Below are 21,554 nucleotides of genomic sequence, written 5' to 3'. Positions count from 1 at the left end.
TCTTTTAAAAGAAGATTTGGAGAAATATAATACAATTATGAATTTGTGTGATTTCCACTGCTGCACTTGTGAGATTGCTTGTTACATTTACATTTACAGTTACATTACTAAACCATGTTCTCTCACAGTATTTTGAATCCTTGAGTTTGATTACCACTGAACCGTGATGTATTGAGGGTATACCAGCACAGCAGTTCTGCCTCACAAAATGTCACAGTCTATTACTACATGTGTCCTTCCAGGGCATCAAAATTTAGACAAACAGTCATGGCAGATTAGCCCTGACGTCCATACATCTGTATGTACATAAGCCACCCTCCAGGAGGGAAACGCTGCAGCGAGGGAAGTGAGGACTGGTCGCAGACGGAAAACTGAGGTGCCCATGTTAAGAGGATTAGTGGTTTAAGTGAAAGCACAAGAGTGGGGCTTTTAGTGAAGAGTAGAAACAAAGGATAAATCTATTGATTTTAGTAAAAAGCATGATACAAAAAGATGCAGCGCCTTAAGTGATAATAAGACAGAATAAGTATGCAGGAGACTTGATTAAAAAATAACAACACAGCAAGAACAAGACAAAAACAGTGTGCATGTGTGTGTGTGTGTTGTCTTTAAAGACGAGGGAGAGAGAAAGAGAAGATAACAAGAAAATCTAAAAGGTGTTCCAACCTATAGTTACAGGTGAGCTTGACAACAGAGCATTATTCTGTGTCAATTTATTTTGATTTCATACTTGGATGCCACCGTCCTCATCAAAGCAACCTTGCGATATGAAAATCCATAGTTTGCCTGTTCGTACTTGTGCTCTCAAAGACGTTTTCACACTCATTGTTTCTTAAATGTTTTTTCTCTCCTCAGGAAAAATCACAAGGAACGATGTGAAATGGCTGATTCATTCACAGCTCGGCTCTTCACTTCGTGTGGTAAGCATGGCATCAGATTTTGCTACAGAGTGGTGTGTACAATATGCAGGCCTATTTTACAAACCAAAGAAAAAGAGCTTCCATTCAACGTCAATTGTATAACTACACTTTCAGTGAAATTGCTTTTTCAAGCTGTGTAGCCGTGCATGGTTCACACACCAGCAAATTTGTAGGTGAAATCCTTGTAAATATTTTGATCGCTTCCATCAATGGTAGTTTCACAGAAAAGATTTTTCTCCACAGTCCATCACCACCAGGGCTCAACAATTAGGAATGCTCAATTGCCAGGGGAAAGCAAAATGTCCAACCAGTTTTTATTCCAGGGTTGTCAAACACCTGGAATGTTTGCCTGTCATTATATGTCCCCTTATAGCTTATCAACCCTAAGTATGAACCTGCTTAAGTAGATGCTGCTGCCTGCTGCTCATTTCATTGCCACACAGCTGGGGACAGAATGAGCTGTGACCGGTCAGACATAATGAGCAGGGCATAGTCAGATTGTGTTTGAGAAGTACTGTGGTTTCAAATGCATCTGTTAGCACAGGCACTATTTGCTGCTGTTTGTTCTTGTCTGGTATGTCAACGGCTGGCTGGGAGATCTCTGATTTACAGGACACAATGCCTCAGCTGAAAGTAATGCCCGATCCTATCTGTCAGGTTGAAAGGAGCTGTTACTGCCTCGTGAAACACTGACATAGCAGGCACACAAGTTTTCTGTCATTTTTCAATTTAAAACAATCTGATGTTGCAGATGTGTTGACAGTGTCCTGACCTTTAAAATGTGTGCCTTTCTGGATGGTGGCACATTTTTGACTCATACGCAGTGTCACAGTTGGAATAGATGGAGTAGATCAATTTTAAAAATCTCTTTGTGGAAAATACTCACTCACCAGTATTTCCTATAGACTGATTTGTTTCTGATTAAAAATATTTCATCATGTTGAACAGAATAAAACAAGAGTTACCTATATGTTTTGCCCTTGTACTATACAGTCTGTGAATGCTTTACATGGCTGCTGATGATCTTATTTTTTTTTTAACCTTGTGAGCAGCTGTTGGTTTCCATTAATTTCAGTTTGGACTGAAAATGAACTTGCAGGTACTTATATCTTACTATTCTCAGGTTGGTAGACACTGTTGTGTAATCAGTCTGTTCACACCCACTCACCAGACTGAAAAGGTTAAAGCTGTGTATCACAGGCAGCATGTGGTGACAGCTGTTGGCTGGCTATTAATGACAGAGTCAGGGAGTGAACATTTTTCAGAACTATGAACACCTTAAGAGAAACTGGGCCTGATATTGATGTCTCCTTTGAACCAATTTGAAGTGTCAGAGTGACAGACTAATGTACTTCAGAGTTCTGCCTTAAATCTGTTTGAAGTATTGACAAATAGGGCAGCACGGATCCAGTATCACTCACAAGCAGAGCTCGAGAGGAGGACCTGACAGTCCTAGTCTGTAAGGTTTAAAAAGTATGTATGCTGCTCATTAAAAAGATTTACAGCCTTAGCTTTTAACTGGTAAACCATTCAGAGTGGTGTTAAATGTACAAAATCATTAATGCAAATGGTACAATTATGAAAACCTTTTTTTTTTATTCCCTTTGTCATCTCTCTTGAGGTGATTCATACTCAGTGCACATTACTGCAGACCATCACGGTGCAAACAAATTACAGGTTAGATGGAATTAAGTTGCTTTTTGCTCCTCAGTGCAACCTCCATTATCTCCCTGCTTGTGTGTGTACATCGTCTGTCTGTCTGTGTGTCTGAGGCAATAAAACGATAAAATGAGTCAAATGAGCTGCCAGTATTGCATAAATATCAGTATTTACTGGCTAGATAAAGATGTGTCATGGTGATATTTGCTTCACCGACAACCATCACCCACTTTAAAAAAAAAACGAACCGATAGGTTTGCCCTGTCAGTCTCTGCTGCTACTTTTGCTTCTGCTTGTCTGCTATGTTTTTCCTCTGAATTGCCTTGCATTGATGCAGTAAGCCAACCATGGCCAATCCAGACACCAAAAAATTAGTTGAATCATCATTTCTCTTAAGAGTTTCAACAAAAACTAAACATTCTAGCCTTTTAGAGTTTGTGAATTTACTGCAGGACTGTAATAATGCCACTGCATGGATGTTGGGCTGCAGTATTTAGCTATGGCAATAGTGTGATACCATGAATGGGGTTTGGACAAAGCATAATAGTAATAATAGAGGCAGTTATTACAGCCCCTGTAACATCCAGCAGCATAGTGCAACTTTTTGTGCAATCCCAGCAAATGAATGGTATTTACCTATAAAAAAACCCCCAAATGTATCTATTTTCTTACACCTCCACTGCACAGCTTTAAATATATGGAACAAATGTGTCATCAAGAAAAAGTAGCATGTAGAGATCCTCTGACCTTTTGCATAAAATACAGTGCCTCATGTGAAGGCATGTAAAATTACTTATGAAACAGGGCTTGGGAATCCCAGGTCCTCTACAGTGACCTAGCAACACTGCAGATTGTTTAAAACTCTGCTGCCAGGCTGTACATCCCCAAAATAAGGAAATAGGGCCACATCTTGCACATATAAGACACATAACACATTTTAAACTACCCTTTGTCACCTTGCCCAGAGCCTAACACCTACTGTACTATTGAGCTTTTAAGCCTCCACATACTGCCTGAGATCCTTGTGGTCACGTTGTTGTACAGAATCCAAGATAAAGACTAGAGGTGACCTTTGCTCTCAGGCTATGACCTGTCTGAAGAGATCTGTCTAGTAACTGTCGGTCACTGTCTCATTGTACATAGATATCTTCCAAAAGAGACAGTTTTATCAGGAATAAAATGCACTTGTGTATATTTATTATGCTGCTGTACATGTGACAGATCAGCTGTTTAATTTGTACAAATAGAAAAGCTGGACAGATGAACAGATGAATTAGTAGAGTAGAGAGTGAGGTGCAACAGGCCAATAAACTCTGTTCGTACAACTCAGCTTCGAGCTGCCAGGGATTCCTCCATCCCACATTGCCCTCTTGTGGATTTCACCATTTGATTATTCCCTCTACTCATTTCTCTCAGTTTCATTGATGCTAAATAGTAGAGAATCCTGGCTTTGCTCATAGAAGGGGATTTGTAATGTGTAACCTTTTTGTGGCTAGTGTATTGATGTGACACAGTGATGCTGAGGCATATAATATTTGTAAAATTCTGCATGATACTATCACACAAGATAAAATACTTTAAGGAAGTTTGATGGCGATGTTGTGAAAGCTACAGTACTGTCTGTGAATGTGTGGGACAGACATGATTTCAGCCTGTTGTTTGAGTCCACACTTGATCCTATAATTTTATAATGATCTCAGCAAATTTAAATACAGTATATACAACATTTGAAAGGAAAATGCCTAAACCCTATTGCAACCTGCTGTGGTGTGAAATGTGAAGCAAATTTTAGTACAAGGTACAAGGGAAGCAAAGAGGAATGAATGAATACGTTACAAGGCACCTTCTTTTTTTATTTTAATACTTATATTTAATTATTTTAAAATCATGTATGTTTCACAAAAATATTGTAACATCTTTGTAGTTAAAATGGGTTATTATAATAATAATATATGGTATGGCTGCCTATAAACAAAAGGCTAATAGTTATGGATATACATATGGTTAGTCATTTTAAAACACAGATCAAGTAAATACTGTAAATCACTGCTGAATGTATGATAAAAAAAACACAAAAAACATTTCTTGATGTATTAACTGAAGTATTTTACATTGCTGCCCTTCACTAAATCCTATACATTCATATTCCTTTTTAAATGACAAAGCTTAAAAGGTATAAAAAAAATGATATCATGGGTTTTGCCACTGGGTGGTTCTGAATGCATGATAAGTTACAATTTTATAGATTGTCATATCAGACCATAAGGACTCATCGGTTTCTTTATATATTTAAAAGTACAATTTACAGAACATCATTATCATATTAAGGAACTGATAAAACTGATAAAAAAGAAAAGGCAAAACCAAAAACAAATCACTATATCATTATCTGTGTTTGGAATGGACAGTCCCTTTGATTAACTTTCTGTCCAATATTGCCATTATCATCACCGTCCTTATCTTATAACCAGGATAAAACAGAGCCTGAACTTTATCAGTAAATTGTCACATTTCCGATAAAGCTAGCATACAGCACAACACAGTCCTTTTATCAGCAATGTCCAGTGAGGAAGGCCTCCTTCAGACTGCACAGTGCATCCTCAGCAGTAATCTTCTTCCACTCCTCAGGAATCTCTCCTGGCTCCTGGTCATATGCGTTTGCGAACATCTCATTGAACCTTGCCAACACATACCTGTTAATGAAAGAATATTTCGCTAATTTCAGAAACATCTGCATATAAAAAATATATATACTGATTCATAACAAATAGATTATGCAATGTAAGCCTTAATAAACCACACACTACCTCCAGTAAGTATTGGGCAGCTGGCTGTTTGGGTCCTCAGGGGAGATGCTCCAGTCTGGGTAGAGGGAGTGGAGGCTACTGCATGGCACGGACATGTTGTGTGTGTCTTCGCTCTGGTCTTCAGTCGTGCTTTCGGGGCAGCCGATGCAGGACAGAGAAACTGGGTCACAGCGCAAAATGCCTTTGGGCCTGTGGAACATCGCCTGGTGAACCTCATGCCCTATCTCTGCTAAGTCACAGGGGGCTCTGCAGAGAGGACATCGCTGGTCACACCCTCTCACTCTGTTGAAGATGGAGTCTTGAGGCTGTGTGGGAAGGCACTGAAGAAATTGGGTGATCTCCACTTTTTGGGTGAACTCCTGGGCTAGGTCCAAACGCATTGCAGCCAGTACCTCCATTTCACATGTGACAAAGCGATCCCATTCTGTGGTGATACTGAAGACCGGTCCATCCAGAAAGGCCCTGGGGACATCCACATCTGCATCTTTCTCTAAATTGAGGCACACTCTCTCCAGCAGTGGCTTTGTATCACTCAGCACTCCATTGGTACCTTCTGCAGTTTGGCTCACTGCTGCTGCAACCTTTCCTACGATTTGTCCAAGTCGCTGTTGCTTCCATTCCTCCAAGTTGGTTGATTCAGAGAGATGAGCCATCACTTTCTCCTGGATCTTCTTCATTCTGAAGATGTCACAGGAAAGCAAATATTCCAGGAAGCCTTCAAAGCGGTCCTCCTTTATCAGATCTTCCAACAGGCTTTGGTGGAAGGCCTGTGGGGACCGGTACTGCTGAGCTTTACCCTGGATCTCTTCTACAATCCGTAACCCCAGTGGTCTGTAGATGTAGTCCAAAACTGTAGGTTTGATGACCATGGAGGTAAATGCTTGAGCCATCCTTTGGCACTGGTCTCTCTTCCTGAACTGGTAGAAGAACTCTGCCTGGTACGTACTCTTGTTTGCAGTAATACATGTCAAAAGCTGGCTGTCTTTGACAAAGCTGTCATGTAGTTTTTGGAAGTCTTTGCATGCAGCGTCACAGAGGTAAACTTTCAGATCCGCTTCATAAGCTGATCTGATGTCCACTGGTTTTTGTTTCAGAGCTGTTTCAACATTTTCTAACAGTTCTGTAATATAGCTGTCAGAGAAATCTGCAGGTAAGCTACATTTATCTTCCACAAACTGATGGTATTCTTGTATGATACTGCATGCTAGCCGCTGAGCTTCTACCATCTGCAGTCTGTTGTTGTCTTCAAACATGCCCTTTAATCTGCTGCGGTATCCAAAGTGCTCATCATAAACTTGGAAGCTAGATCTCTGGTTTTGACCAATGACATTAAGTTTTTTCATGTGTTTCTTGAGACCACGGCTCATTAGATTCTTCATCAGTATACGGATCACTCTTGGAGTGATATCATCTTTTTCTGAAGGCCTGAAGTCAAAGTTCAACAACAGCTCACTCCACATACTCTCAAACACCTCTTCCAGTTCTGTATCTTGAACGAACACTTTGGTTAGCTTGCTGTTTTCTATCAGTGCCCGAAACTGGGATTCCTGTTCCTTTTTCATTAAGGTGTCAAATTTTTCCAACTGTGTTGAATAACAGTGGCTCTCGCTGAATGTCCCTAACCTTTGTATAATCTCTTCAGTTACTCGCTCCTGGAGGTCATCCATATTGCTCATTAGGATTGGACTGAATGTGTTCCTTTTGAGGAGGTTGTATTTCACCAGATAGGTCTCTACTTTTGACCTGAGTGTGTCCACTTCTGTTTTGACTTCCTTTCTGGCTTCATTCCTCAGCTCGCTCAGAACACCATTTTGGATCGCAGCATCTAAAGTTTTTGCCTTTGTAGCAGAGATTTTCTTTGTTGCCTCCTTAAACCAGCTTTCGATGTGTTCCAGGAATCTATGCTCCCAATGGGAAAGCTCTGTGCACAATAAAGAGAATGCTAAAGCTATGTCGGTATTTTGCAGACCAATGGAGAATGATTCTGCTTTCACTGCATCCCAAACAGCAGACAAACGGCTCATAAATTCAGGCAGACATGTGGCTTTAGAGTTAGCTGGACACTGCTTTAATGCCCCAAACAGATTTTGCTTGAGCTTTAACAGAGCCTTACTATATTGGTTATCAACTGGTTCAGAGAGGGACATGTTGTTCCAAGGCCCTTTGACACATGGGATGCAGGTTGTGGCCTTTGCATAATGGTTATCAGCATTGTTGGTTCCTCTGTCCCTAGTCTTGTCCTGAAGCATATCAGATACACGCTGTAACTGTGCAGCTTGTAATAAGCTGTTTATTCCTTCATCCTGGGCCACGAGTTGGCAAATGGGCATGGAGCCACATTCTTTGATGCGAAGAAGAGCACTGGCTATGACAGCGAGATGGGTTTCAAACTCAGTGCCGGTATGTGAAGAGATGTTCTGCATTAAAACATCACTCAATCCTGTTGCAACAGTGGCCATCGCGCTGTCATGAATCAGCATATTTCTTTTGTTGTCTTGAGACACTGCGCAGAGACCTTCTACATCAATTAACAGCAGAAAATCACACGCCATGTCTTTTCTGAGGTTATCAGGGAGAGACAGGGGGACCATGTATACCCCTCTGGTGGCTCTTTTCCTTCCTTCAGGAAATTTAACCCCAAATAAAGCAGAAAAAAGCTCACTGTTCCTACTGTGATGTTCTCCAAGGTTTGTCAGCACTCGGATCCTGCGCTGTTCTTGAGGTAGGCAGCGTTGGAGCTCTGCAAAGACACAGCCCAACCAGCACATGGGGATGTTTGAGGCATCTCCATCCATTAGTTCAAGTGGAATTCCATGTAAAAGAAGGTCTGTAGCTAAGCCAGGCAGACGCAACACATTGTGGTTTCCACTCCCGGGGCTGATGTGGGTTAGCTCAAAAATTAAGCCCATCTCTCGCAAAAAGTGCTCAAGTCCCAGTGAGGATGAATCAGGTTCAAAAGGCTTTGAACATGAGACCTCTGGATGTTCAAAGGAAACATCTAGACACATTTGTTGCGCACAAGAAGTCAAATCTGACTTAGCTGGTGTCAGCACTGGTTCATCTACATCTAGACATATTTGTTGTTGGGCAGAAGAAGTCAGATCTGATTCAACTGGTGTCAGCACTGGTTCATCTACATCTAGACACATTTGTTGTTGGGCAGAAGAAGTCAGATCTGATTCAACTGGTGTCAGCACTGGTTCATCTACATCTAGACACATTTGTTGTTGGGCAGAAGAAGTCAAATCTGACTCAACTGGTGTCAGCGCTCGTTCATCGACATCTAGACATATTTGTTTGTGGGCAGAGGAAGTCAGATCTGTCTTAGCTGGTGTCAGCACTGGTTCATCGACATCTAGACACATTTGTTGTTGGGCAGAAGAAGTCAAATCTGACTTAGCTGGTGTCAGCACTGGTTCATCTAGCTGTTTGGATTGGCAGCTAGAGGTTTCATCCTCTTCAAACTCCAAATGATGATTTTGGTCCTCAAAGACTGGAGCTGACTCCTGCAGAGTATGTTCTAAATCTTGGCCTCTCCTCCCCTCAAAATGTTGCTCAGAAAGTTCCTCCTCTTCAGTTGTTTCTTCTTCAAATATTGAATCTGTGCAGAAACTATCACTGTCCCCTAGAGTGTTACTGACTCCATTTTCTGTAGACACCTGCAGAATATGCTCTGATTCTTGGCCTTTCTCAGAATGTTGCTCAGAAACGTCCTGCTTTTCAGCTGTTTTTTCTTCAAATGTTGAACTATGACTGTCCCTTAGAGTGTTATTGACTCCATTTTGTAGCTCATGACAATGTTCTGACATGTTATTTTTCATTTCTGTTTGCAGGTTTGTGAATAGATCTTGTGGGCTGTTTGTTTTATCAGTTTGTTTCAGCCAGAGCATTAGCTTCATCCAAGTGAGAAAATAAGCCCTCTCCACTTTATCTGTTGTAGAAAGAGCATTGGTGAAAGTCTTCATTGCTGGGGTCATTTTGTAGCTTCTCAACTCTGCCAAGATGTCTTTCTTTTCTTTTTTCAGTTGGGGATCCCTTTTTTTACCTTCTTTTTCCTGTCTACTCTCCTTCTTTTCTACCTCAGCAAGTCTGCTCCACAAAAGCCCCTGTAAAGGAAGCTGTTTCTCCTTAAATTGAGCAGATCCCTCATCTAAACCTCTTAATACTTCCTCCACTGTTGCCATTGCCCTTTTACAGACTGGTCCTTCATCTACATTAAATCCTAGCTTCTCTGCTAATTTTGCTGCTGCCTCAAGTGTAACAGGTTGTAGCTCATTTGGTAAAAGATCTTTCAGAGTGTCACGCAGCCTATTAGCCAGTTCCTCCTCACTCAGATCTTGCCCTTGCAGCACTATTTGTCCAGGAAGCCCCATGTGCTCTTGAAGGTTCTGATCAACAAATCCCACAGCTCTGTTCTTATTGTTCTCATTATCTGATAGGTCAATCAGTATGAGCTTGTTTGCCATGTCATTGCAGTAAGCAAGAAGTTGTTTGTCTTTCTCCCTAAGATTCCCACAGAAAACAACCACAGCTGAAGATGCTTGACATAGGAGGCTGAGGTACTTCTCATGTGCACTAGCATCCCCTCTTAGATTAGAGATGACCATAGGGACAGGGAAAACATCACTGGCAGTGTCTCCAGTGGGTAGATACCATCCAATCTCTACCAGGCCATTAGAGAGCCTACGGGGCAGTTGTCCTCCATCCATTCCCCTGTGGAGAAATGTGTCACTGGAAGATCTAAGTCCACTCATAACATTGTTTAGCACCTGTGACTTAGAGACACCGATGTGACCAAGCTTCACACATGAAACAACTGGCATGTATGTACTTGCCAAATCCCCCTCATGGATCTTCTTGTCATTATCTGGAAAGTGAGACCTCCACTGGCTCACAGCACCTCTCAAAGGCCAAAGAAGGAAGCGACTAGATTCTTCTGGATCCATGTTTGGAAGGACCAGGGGCACAGCAAACTGGCATTGCAACATGCGCACAGCCATCTCCTGCTGAAGGAAAGTGTTGGCAAACATAAAGACAGCTGTAACTAGATCAAGGGGGTTGATGGCACTGTGGCTGTCTTCTCCAAAACCACTGATTGTCTCCTCGGGTGAATGGGCGCTGTTGTTCAGAGCATCATCCAGAGGTTTGCAGCAAGGACTTCTGGTGTCTGGGCTAAGCAACCAAAGACGTTGGAGGAAAGCAAGTGGTAGATCATTTGGCTCTAGAGGGGCTTGGTTCTCCAGAGTCCAAGTGCTGATGCCCAACATAGACGCTGGGTCCAATGGAACAGTCCGGAAGGCATCCAGACCCAGCTTATGTAGGACCTCTGTTTGGGCATTGTCTTTTGGAGGTTCTGGTTCTGGGAAAAAAAAACAATCATTCAGCCTGCAGATAAACTACATTTTGAAATCTTACTTGGGAATATAGTTTTATTCAGTTACGTGTAGAACTTATAGAATTTCATGTCATCACAGAGAAAAGCCAAAGAATTTAATTTGGCTTAAAGTTGCAAAAATGTTCCAGTTAAACTTTGGAAAATCCTAAAGCAAAGGTTAAAAAACACTTTTTTTTCATCTTACTAATTAAAAGTGCTTTCGTTCTTCCTGAAAATGTGAAAAAAAGAATATATTAAATTGGACTTGCATAACATATAAGATTATGTTTGGTGCATGTCTTTGATTATTTACTTGTATTGAGTTCTTATCAGTCCTTTATATGTGAACTATGTAGTTTTCAACTGTTGCCTCTGACCACTTTAAATGAAGAGTAACAAGAGACTTAGATTTTTAAGGAAAAAGTAGAAAATGTCTTAAGAAAGTTATGACCAAGCCAACGATACTTTTTCTTTTCATTTTCTGTATGTTACATATTAATTGTTGTTACATACAACAGAGAGTGTTACTATTGTATTAACAGAAAAGGCACTTTTCTAACTTATTACTATATTTTAGTTAAGAGTCTCAGCTACACCTGCACACAAAACAGCAGTGTTCCCCTAAAACACACCATCCTGTGGAGCCATTAGCAGCCGAATTTACACTTGCTGCCGCCAACCCAATTATCATTAATGGGTAAACACATTAAAGAATTCAGCAAAGCTGTGCCTTTTCCCAAGTACATCCCTCCCATCCTGCAGATTTTTATCTCATTTTGTTTCTAAAGCTAGAGCAGTCACAGCAGGCTGCTGGTCAGCCCAAATTAATTTATGCCTTCCTTAATGGCATGACCAGACCTCCCAAAATAAAACTTGACAGCTACCAGATGAGTTGGTATCATGAGTGTTGTGCACACATTTTGCATTTTACCAAAAGCATTTACAGTAGAATGTAAACATATTTGTGTTAGCTGAGGTTTAGGAGAAACACAGACACATTTTTAGAGGTAACGTAAGTCTGTGTTGGCTTGGGTTGCTGCAGCAACGTCTCTACAAAGTGCCACAGATTTATCTGGAGAAGTGCACACCCGACAATCAAAATAGGGCAAAAATGGACGCCTGAATTGTCACCTTCTTTTGTTAGGCACAATTGTACGCTACTGCCTCAAGCCAAAGAATGAAAAAGCCATTCCTTTTGCCATTTATTTCTTTGTAGGCCTCCCTTCAAAATTGTTAGGGAGACTATTAGCAATATTAGCAATTAGCAATTAGCAAACTAGCAATTAATCTTAGCCAATTAGTCCACAGCATATTTGGAAAAGGTATGTCCTCTCAAAATTAAATACATTTCTATGATACCACAATCCCTGAAGAACAAAAAGGAAACATACTTTTCTTTTTGCTGCTCAGCCTCTTAGACAGCTTGACTGACATGATAAATCCAGTCGAGTGTCTCTCCTCTCTGGTTTAAATGAGTTTATCTTCTCCGGTCAGTCACATCACGAACAATGTGGAGTGTTGACTGGAAACCTGTAATTAAAATTCATAACAAACATTAGTGACAGACAAAAGCAGCACAGCACAGTCAAAAGTACCTGCAAGCTACTTTGGCCTAATACCACATATAAATGTGAAAACCTCTGTTGTCCGTTGAGAGTGTGTTGTAGCCTGCCGTCTCAAGGGACTGCTTACTGTGGAAAGTATGGAGGAGGCTGTTTTTTTCACAGTTTTATCTTCCTGAAATGCCTCACTGAAGCCAGACTCTCCTCCCTGTTTCATTTGTCTCTCCATTAAAATAAAACCTGAACCATGACAGGCTGAACATGATGTGCTGATATAGTGGCCTCTTGTCAGATCAGGAGACTGTCAGAAAGATAGAGCACGCCACTCATAAGTCAACACAAAGATAACTACCCCTTAGTTTTAACACTTCACTGCTTAAAGCTCTCAGTGCTTTAGATTCAGCTTAGTTTTGGGTTCGGCTGATTTCCAGTGGTGAGCAGTGGCCATACCTCATTGAGGACATTTTACTATTGTGCAGCTGTTAGAAATAAGGGTAGTGAGAGTCAGGATGAAGTTAGCATAGCTCAACACAAAATCATCACTAACATTTTGGATAACCTCCAGTGTGATTTTTTTCTTTTGATTCTTTAACACTTGATAAATGCAGTGTTGGAAGAAGGACTTAAATCCTTGAGTAAATGTAACAATACCACAATGAAAAAATACTCTTATCTATTATAAGTAGAAGTAATGCATTTAAAATTCCACTTAAGTAAAACTACTAAAGTATTATCAGTAAATATACTTTAAGTATCAAAAGAAAAAGCAGTGGTTGTGCAGTAAAATGTCCCCTGTGATTGTTATATCATTACAATGCAAGATTTTTAATACTGATGCTGCAAAGGTTACTCATACTCCAAACAGTCACAAGAACAAGACACATCTGAGAGGTTATGAGATGATTAATGAGATATAAAAGAAGAAGAACAAAGTTGGGCTACACAACTCTGTATTCTTTAAGAGAAAAGAACCCTTTCTCTAATATTTGCTTTTTGTGAAGTATGAAGTATTGGATAATTTTACCTCTAATTTTAGCCTATTTACATAAAACCATGTGAGATGTTTGGAGGGGAAATATCCCTTTGATGCACTGTTAATAACTCATAGATATCTGAAACATGACAGGAAGCACATACTACACACTTGTTTAAATCTTGAATGTCTTCTGTTTTATAATCTTATCATATGTTTCTCAATGTAAAATTTGAATCTGTAAAACATAACTCCAGCTGTCAGACAGATGTAGTGGGGTATAAACTATAATATTGGTCTTATCATTATTTTACTATATTGTCTTAATGTCTTAATTGTAATCCATTTAGTGAATCCTGCCTCTTCTGTATTGAATCTGCTATCTTCAGTTGGCCTAGATATAGCATTCAATGTGCACACAACTACACTTCTTCACAAAAAATATTTCTCCCCATGCAAGAAGTATGCCGTTTCTTATATAAATTCTCAAATAAGGCAAGTATATTCATACTATTAATGCAAATATTTCAATATCTTTGTGATAGTGCATGTGTCTCTTGGTAAAATTGTAAATTCATATTTTTCTTACCTGTTTCTCATACAATTGTGTGGTAAAAGAAGTATCCTCAACATATTCTGTCAACATGTGGTTGTGTCTCTCCACCAGCTGAGCTCTTATACCTGTCTGCTCAGTGATAAGACACATTCCTGCATTTCTGTCTAAACCCATAAGAACAAAGTGAACATCAGTCGCACGCACAGAGACTCATAGCAGTCATCATGGCACACGCAGACAAGAGTACGCGTGTGACATGTTTGATTATGTAAAACGTCTTTACATGACAGACTTGATACACAGATAACAGCAAGTGGTGTCTGTCTGTCACAGTGCAGAGCCATGGGGACATGTTTTTACAGACAACTGCACAAAGTATTATCATTGGTCTGCAGGGATCAGAGGCGAGGCTCCAGACAATGACGCACACAAACCCTCGTGTGTGATCTCTCAGATATAGGCCTGTCTGATTACTACCAATAAGAGGCTTGCATATTGATGCTCCCTTTTATTCGTAGAAAGCTTATTCTCATTTTTCCAGCCTAAACTTTGAACTCTTTTCTTAGAAACCCCTGTGGCATAACTGTTTTACTCTTAAGGTGTTTGAATTCTAGTAAATGATTGTACTTATAGCTTAATACAATATCATCTACTTCAGAACATGGAAATATGTTGATTTTTTTTGTTTTTTAAAGGCAGCAATTTAAGACGTAAAAGCAAAATAAAAGGATATAATTTCATACAGAATCAAACATTATCTCAACCACAAAATGCAGAAAGGTACATGGTATGCACTAAATGTGTATTTTAAATGTTGTAAATTTGGAGTAAATGGAAAAGCAAATTTTCTCAGACACCTTTGCTGCAGATATGCTGGCACTTCCAGGTGGATTCAATGTTTTGCCCTCCTCACCTTCTCATATGGAATTTTTCCAATATCAATGGGAAGGACCTATAAAAATATGTAGAAAGTGCGTATAGGCCACATGATCATAAATACAAGAGGGCAGATGAGTGTAGCAGTCTGAGTTTGAAAAAAAATATTATGAGGTTAATGTATTAATCAGATTTATACTTATAACAACTAAAAGCTAATCAATCAACTTGCAGCAAACTCCAGGGCTGAAAAATGAAGCCAGCAAAAAACTGCAGTTTCATGAATGGCCACTTGGCCACTACTCCAAAACATAGTAAAACCCCATACACCCCCATGTTAAAATACCCAACTTGCTAATAGCTAATAGCTAATTTCAACATTCATGACAGCTATACAGGAGTAATTTTTATATAACTCAGCTGCTTACATTTTATTAAGGTTTAAAGTTATACATAATTAAGGGAGGGTCACTTTGAGTGACGTCTCCACAGTGAGTCAGATCCACCCCTCAGTTCTCCACAGCTCCACCCTTTCATCCTTCTGTCTCCAAAAAACCAAGATGGCAACGGCCGAAATGCCAAATCAGAGGCTTCAAAACAGGAGTCCACAAACCAATGGGTGATGTCATTGTATGTCCATTATCTACATTGCACTTTACTATTATGTTGGTCCCACTTTCTAATAAAGCAGAATTTATTATAGGTTTCTAAGTGGTAAAATGGCTTTATTAATGGTTAATAATTCACCTACTAAACCTTAAAACCATCAATGAAAACAGCTCTTGGGTTGACAAGTTGTTAAAAATCCCTTTGATTGATTGGACTGAATGGCCACTTATCTTTTGGAAAAGGACTGCAGATGATCCAAAATCCATTAATTGACAATTTATGAAGCATTTATTAATACATTACCAACATTTATAAAAAGGATAAATGCCAGGCAAAGCAGATTTTTCACAACCAGGCCACCCCAAATGTCCTCTTGCCAAAGGCTTATATCGGATGTGATTATTAATTCCTATTTAGTTCATAAGTTACAATTGGAAACCATAAAGGGTACCCTATTAGAAAGTGGTACCTTTCATGTCAACTTGTGTGGGAACTCTGATTTTTCCAAAGTGTTACACAAAGGCTTGTATAATCCACATGCAAGATATTTGAACTGGTAGGAAAATAAAAATGATATGCAAAATAAATAATCAGTGAGGTTTATTATCTTGTTTTATTCTAAAATGGGATTAAAATTAATTCAAATAATATCAAATATGCCTCTTCTGCTGGAGAAGTGAAAGCACACCTGAGGGATAAGTGTTGTGCAAAGGAAAAGATTACTGCTTCTCTATTTCTGTCCTGTAAAGCTCTTTAGCAGCCTACCCTCGTGTGTCAGACACTGTGCGAATGCGAAGTGTGTGCGTGAATCTTTATGTATGTGTGAGCAGGTGTTTGTGTGTACCCGAGAAGTTGTGCGAGTGGACATATTCAGCAGTGTGTGTTAATTTGTCCTTTCCCTGAGCAGCCCTGCGTTGCATTCCTGATTGCTCACATCTACTCCTGTGTGGACTTTCTGCATCTTTCCCTCAGCAGGAAAGTTATCGAACATTACGGATTAATAGAGACGCTAAAGGAATAGTGGTCGAGATGTTGGTCACCATGCTTACAGCCATGTACGTGATGGTCCGAGTCGTAGAATCGGTAAGATGATTATAATGACAGACGGAATAGAAATAGAAATTCAGTTGATAATTAAATTGGTAAATTTAATTGAACATTTATTGTGTCATATAATTGAATTTATATTATTTAATGTATTTTGAATATCAAAATATTCTAATAATGTTATTTTTTTATATTTATAGTGGCTTATATAAAGAATATTTAAATTTTATAAAGAATATGCTACTGGGTATTGGGCTGTGTGTTTTTGCTGTAACCATAACATAGTGGTTTTCTTATCCAGCAGGCCGTCAGTGTCAAATAGAAATCAGGTTTATATAGTTTACGTGAAAATGGGACTCGGGTGATGGTAAAACAAGCAGTGTGTCAGATCATTGACAGCATCCAAATATTTAAATGGATCAAAATGTCTCCGTTATACTTGTGTGCCATGGAGTAAGTGTGCAGGTATTACTTTTTTCCCCATCGCACACTGTTTTTTGACACCTTGCACTTGTGTGATGAGTGTGATATTACTCTCCCTCACACTTTGACTCACACATTGGCACCTCTAACCGAAACTCCTTATCACTTTCAGATAGGGGTGCGGTTTGCACGTCAACAGGACCCTTTGCCTTACATGGTGTCCCAGCCTTTGCCTTGGCAGGTTCACTCAGTGTCACACAGTCGGAGGAGCAGCAAAGCAGATGAGGTTAGTAGTAATGAGATCTGTACCTCAGTATAGTTGCTGTCACACACATCGTCATGCTGACGCACCAAGGTGGTTGATTCCTTACAGCTAATACAACACACATTCATTCTGCACATGACTTAGTCATGCACCATAACCACATCCTTTTTTCTAGATGCTGAGTAGCTCCACTGAAGTCCTCTTAGTTTCAAATTTGTCCCAGGATAAAATCGTAGTTTTTTGGAAGGGAAACAATAAATAAAAAAGGAAACAAGTAACTTTTGCAATTTTGAGTTTCCATGCCAGTCTGGAAATTTTACTCATAAATAAGCTCTTCTAATCTTCTGTTATCTGATGGCAAGACAGTGCATGGGAAGAGTTTATGAGTCAAGCTTGACTCAAGCTTAGAAGCTTGGTCACGTTTTATGTTTGGTTAGTGTCGCAGGGGAGGACTTTACAGAACAGGAATATGATTTATAAGATAGAGACAACTTTTGATGCCTCTGCAAACTCTCAAACAACAACAGCCAAATAATAAAATAAAATAAAGTTGAGTGCATCAGACTCAGTTACAAGATGGCCTTTTGGCCCACAGTGAATCAATAAGTGCTTGTACATACACCAGTCAACACTATCCACAATTTCACTGTTATTTGGCCATTCTTCAGGCTTTCACTGTGGATTCCTGAATCAAAAAGAACACTTCGGTCCAAAGTGTTCACCTCTGATGTCCTGCACATTACAAAACTGTAGTTCACATGTCTATAGATTTTTGTGCCTTTTTCTTCATTTAAAGTCACTGGCTTGAAGGTTATTTCTGATGTCAACCTCTATAAAGACGAATGTGACAAATATAAAGACAAACAGAGGCAACGAGCTAGACTGCAGCAGGAAGAGGATCATGGTGGTCAACTGAGGGCACAGGGGCTGAGATGAGAAGGTGAACGAACACATTAGCCCACAGAAAAGTCCCTATTGCAAGCAGAGGCGGGAAAAAAAAGATGTTTTATGTCTTAGACTGGCTAAAGTTTAAATTCACCTTAACATCTCTGGTAAAAGGAGAGAGTGGACCTCATTATGGAGGTTGTGGAGCCAGTGTGTGGGACTGAACACAGGCACACAGCCAAAGTGACGAGTAAGCGGGCTAAGCTTGTCCAGTCCTCAGCCTCTGGCTTCCCTGCCACTGCTCTGCTTGAGCTGTAATCCCAATCAAGGGGATTTGTGTTTGAGGTCATTACTTTAACTGTAGAGAGAAAGGACACACACACAGACACACACACACACACACCCACACACGTATACACTTCTGTACATACAGTTTTACTTAGGTCACTTTTGGGGACATTAAATAAACTGAACACTTACCCTACCCATAACCGCTACTTGCTGTAACCGAAACCTAACTCCGACCTTAATGCAACCCTGCCTTCAACCGCTTCCCCAATTTAATGGTCTGAGTCTGAAATGGACCTCTGAAGGTAGCCTAAGTTAGACAAAGACACACACACACACACACACACACACACAGTTTAGTTGAAGCATTTAGCAAAAGCACCTGTGTGACTATCTGTTTGCGTGTGTCTCATTGTGTCCCCTCAGTGGTATGTGAACAATGTTTTATCCAAGTTCCAGATAAGATTGTAATGCTGATCACTGTCATACCCGACTGATATCTCAGGCATCTTGTGCTTTCGTTTGCTCTGTGCGTCAATGAGTGTGTCATCTAACACATCACTGTCCTGTTTCATTCACAGTTTGATGGCCTCAGGAGGAACAGCATAGGCGTTTACAGGAAGAGTAAGTAACACCATTAATTAATGTAAATGCAGGCTATTTTTCTGCTATAATAATCCATCTTAAAGTTGCTTGTTTCAAATCAAGTGTCAAATTGGACTCACTCAAACTTTAACCAGAAAAATAGCCCGCTTGAATCAAGGCTAATATGAAAACCATGTGTTTGAACATCATTGCCACAGACTTTGTCTCTACGGCTATTGCCTCAGCCTCTCTGGCTATCCCTTGTGTCCTGTCGTGCTCAGACTCCAATGCCAGCAATGGGACATGCACCATGCCCGCTGTTCCTCCACTAAGCCCTGTTGAAGTTGAGAAGGCTGCCGCCACTATCCAGACCCATTTTAGGAAGTTTCAACAGAAGAAACACAAGAACGGCAAGTAGCTGGACAAATAGGGGTGGTGAAACCGGTTCTGCAAGCTAGCAGCAGGTGGGACGTACGTGGATTCACTAAAGATGGATGAACTTTGTGATGACATACACAAGTGCACATATGCACTCAAGTACATACAATGTACATTGTACATACATTCAAACTGTATGATAAATACTCCTGGATTAGTGACACAATATAAACAATAATATACAGTAATAGCTTACATTTCAAACAGCTTGTAATAATAATATCTAAAATTCTATGTGAATGATACATATTATAATTCACTATACATCTGAATGAATGATAGTTTTGATGTGTTGTGGTGACAGAGTGACTGTGAGAGTGTGTGTCTGTGAGTATGATGTAAATATGTATAACCAGTGTTTTGAGTGTATGAATATGAAAAAATAAATACATATAATCAAATAATTTGTCAACATTGTGGATCTTTCAAAAGGAAATATGTTTAAATGTCACCAATCTATTTCAATAAACTCCTCTGAAAGCCTCTGCTGTGTTTCATTGCAACATGATGCCCTCTAGTGTTTTGATCAGGTTCTGAATCATACTATGAATGAACTACATGCCCAGGTGCCTCATCCATAATGTGATAGTAGCTTTAAAAGTCCCCATGCAGTTTCGCTTGTTTATTTATTTTGTTTTTGTTTTGTTTTTTAAAATACTATTTCACTGTCCACACATCCAGAACAAAGTGACCAAAATGCCAATTGCATAACTGGATTGGCCTCGTTCATCTTGACTGACAAGAAGGTCATATAATCTTAAATTAGATTATATGACTATTTCATTGGTTATAATGTATGTCTGTATTCATTAATATCATCACACATGCATTTGTTCAACTTTGAACAGGTCACTAAAGGTAACTTTAGGTAAGACAATTTATAGATTTTTTTCATACATTAAATGTTGGATTTCTATGAAAAAAGAATTATGGAAGGCTAAAGTCAGTACTAAAGGTTTAAGTGAGTGTCATAAAATATATGAACGACATATACGTCTTATAAAAGTGACAGAAAAATGTTATCATATAGTATGCTAAAAAAAAATGACATAGAAACATCATTGTATAGTATGTCCAAAAAAATGACCCACACACATCACTGTATAGAATGACAAAAGTGACAAAAAGTTGTGCAAATTAACTGACACAAAAACACCATATAATAGTATGTTTTAAATAAGTGACACAAAAAGGTCATAGTATAGTATGTTCTAAAAAAAAAAGTGATGCAAAAAACATCACACTATAGTATGTCTAAGAAAACGACACAAAAAAGTAATTGTATAGTATGTCTTTAAAAAATTACCCAAAACGTCATAGCATAGTAAGTGTTTAATAAATGACATGAAAGGCATCATAGTATAGTATGTCCTTAAAAAGTGACACAAAAAGGTCATAGTATAGTATGTGTATAAAACTGATATAAAAATGTCATAGTATGGTATGTTTCTAATAAATGACACAAAAACATCATAGAATAGTATATTTTTTAGAAAGTGACACAAAAATGTAATAGTATAATATGCTGAAAGAAATGACATGGAAACTTCATAGTACAGTATGTTCAAAAAAATGGCCCACAAACATCATAGTATAGTATGTCTTTAATAAATGACAAAAAAAACATTGTATAGTATTTCTTTTAAAAATAACACAAAAATGTCATAGTATAGTATGTGCAAAAACATGACACAAAAATGTCATACTGTCAATAGCATGTCGAATTAATTGACACAAAAACATCATATTATAGTATGTCGTAAAAAAGTGATACAAAAAAGCATCACAGTATAATATGTCTAAGAAAACAACACAAAAACGTCATAGTATAGTAAGTGTTTAATAAATGACATGAAAGATATCATAGTATAGCATGTCCTTAAAAAGTGACACAAAAAGGTCATAGTATAGTATGTGTATAAAACTGACATAAAATGTCATAGTACAGTATGTCTAATAAATGACAAAGGAACATCATAGTATAATATGTCCAAAAAAATGACCCACAAACATCATAGTATAGTATGTCTTTAATAAATGACAAAAAACTTTGTATAGTATTTCTTTAAAAAATAACACAAAAATGTCATAGTATAGTATGTGCAAAAACATGACAAAAAAATGTCATACTGTCAATAGCATGTCAAATTAATTGACACAAAAACATCATATTATAATATGTCCTAAAAAGGTGATACAAAAATGTCACAGTAAAATATGTCTAAGAAAACGACACAAAAACGTCATAGTATAGTAAGTGTGTAATAAATGACATGAAAGATATCAT

The 21,554-nt window shown here is 38.9% G+C and overlaps 2 protein-coding genes across 5 annotated transcripts in view; one reads left to right on the top strand and one right to left on the bottom strand.

Moving 5' to 3' along the window:
* LOC126406512 (uncharacterized) overlaps positions 1–19,701 on the top strand; it is a 31,413-nt gene extending 11,712 nt beyond the window's left edge. The window contains exons 2-5 of one of the 4 annotated variants that reach the window (XM_050070847.1): positions 856–920; positions 16,979–17,092; positions 18,826–18,868; positions 19,048–19,701. In XM_050070847.1, coding sequence (XP_049926804.1) covers positions 17,021–17,092; positions 18,826–18,868; positions 19,048–19,247 — 315 coding nt within the window. In that variant the 5' untranslated portion in view covers positions 856–920; positions 16,979–17,020 and the 3' untranslated portion in view covers positions 19,248–19,701. Of the gene's footprint in view, positions 1–855; positions 921–16,125; positions 16,420–16,978; positions 17,093–18,825; positions 18,869–19,047 lie in introns of those variants that run through there. The other 3 variants (XM_050070839.1, XM_050070831.1, XM_050070823.1) reach the window with 3 other exon arrangements.
* On the bottom strand, positions 4,441–14,024 carry si:dkey-202l22.6 (interferon-induced very large GTPase 1). The gene is made up of 4 exons (XM_050070788.1): positions 13,885–14,024; positions 12,152–12,290; positions 5,387–10,745; positions 4,441–5,272 (listed from the first exon to the last, which is right to left on the bottom strand). Exons 2-4 carry the CDS (start codon positions 12,192–12,194, stop codon positions 5,131–5,133), a joined length of 5,544 nt encoding a protein of 1,847 aa, XP_049926745.1. The 5' UTR covers positions 12,195–12,290; positions 13,885–14,024; the 3' UTR covers positions 4,441–5,130.
* Positions 19,702–21,554: the final 1,853 nt, after the last annotated feature.

This window comes from Epinephelus moara, chromosome 2, assembly GCF_006386435.1.
Source record: "Epinephelus moara isolate mb chromosome 2, YSFRI_EMoa_1.0, whole genome shotgun sequence".
Lineage (NCBI taxonomy): Eukaryota > Metazoa > Chordata > Actinopteri > Perciformes > Serranidae > Epinephelus > Epinephelus moara.
This window is presented reverse-complemented; position numbering and strand designations above follow the sequence as displayed.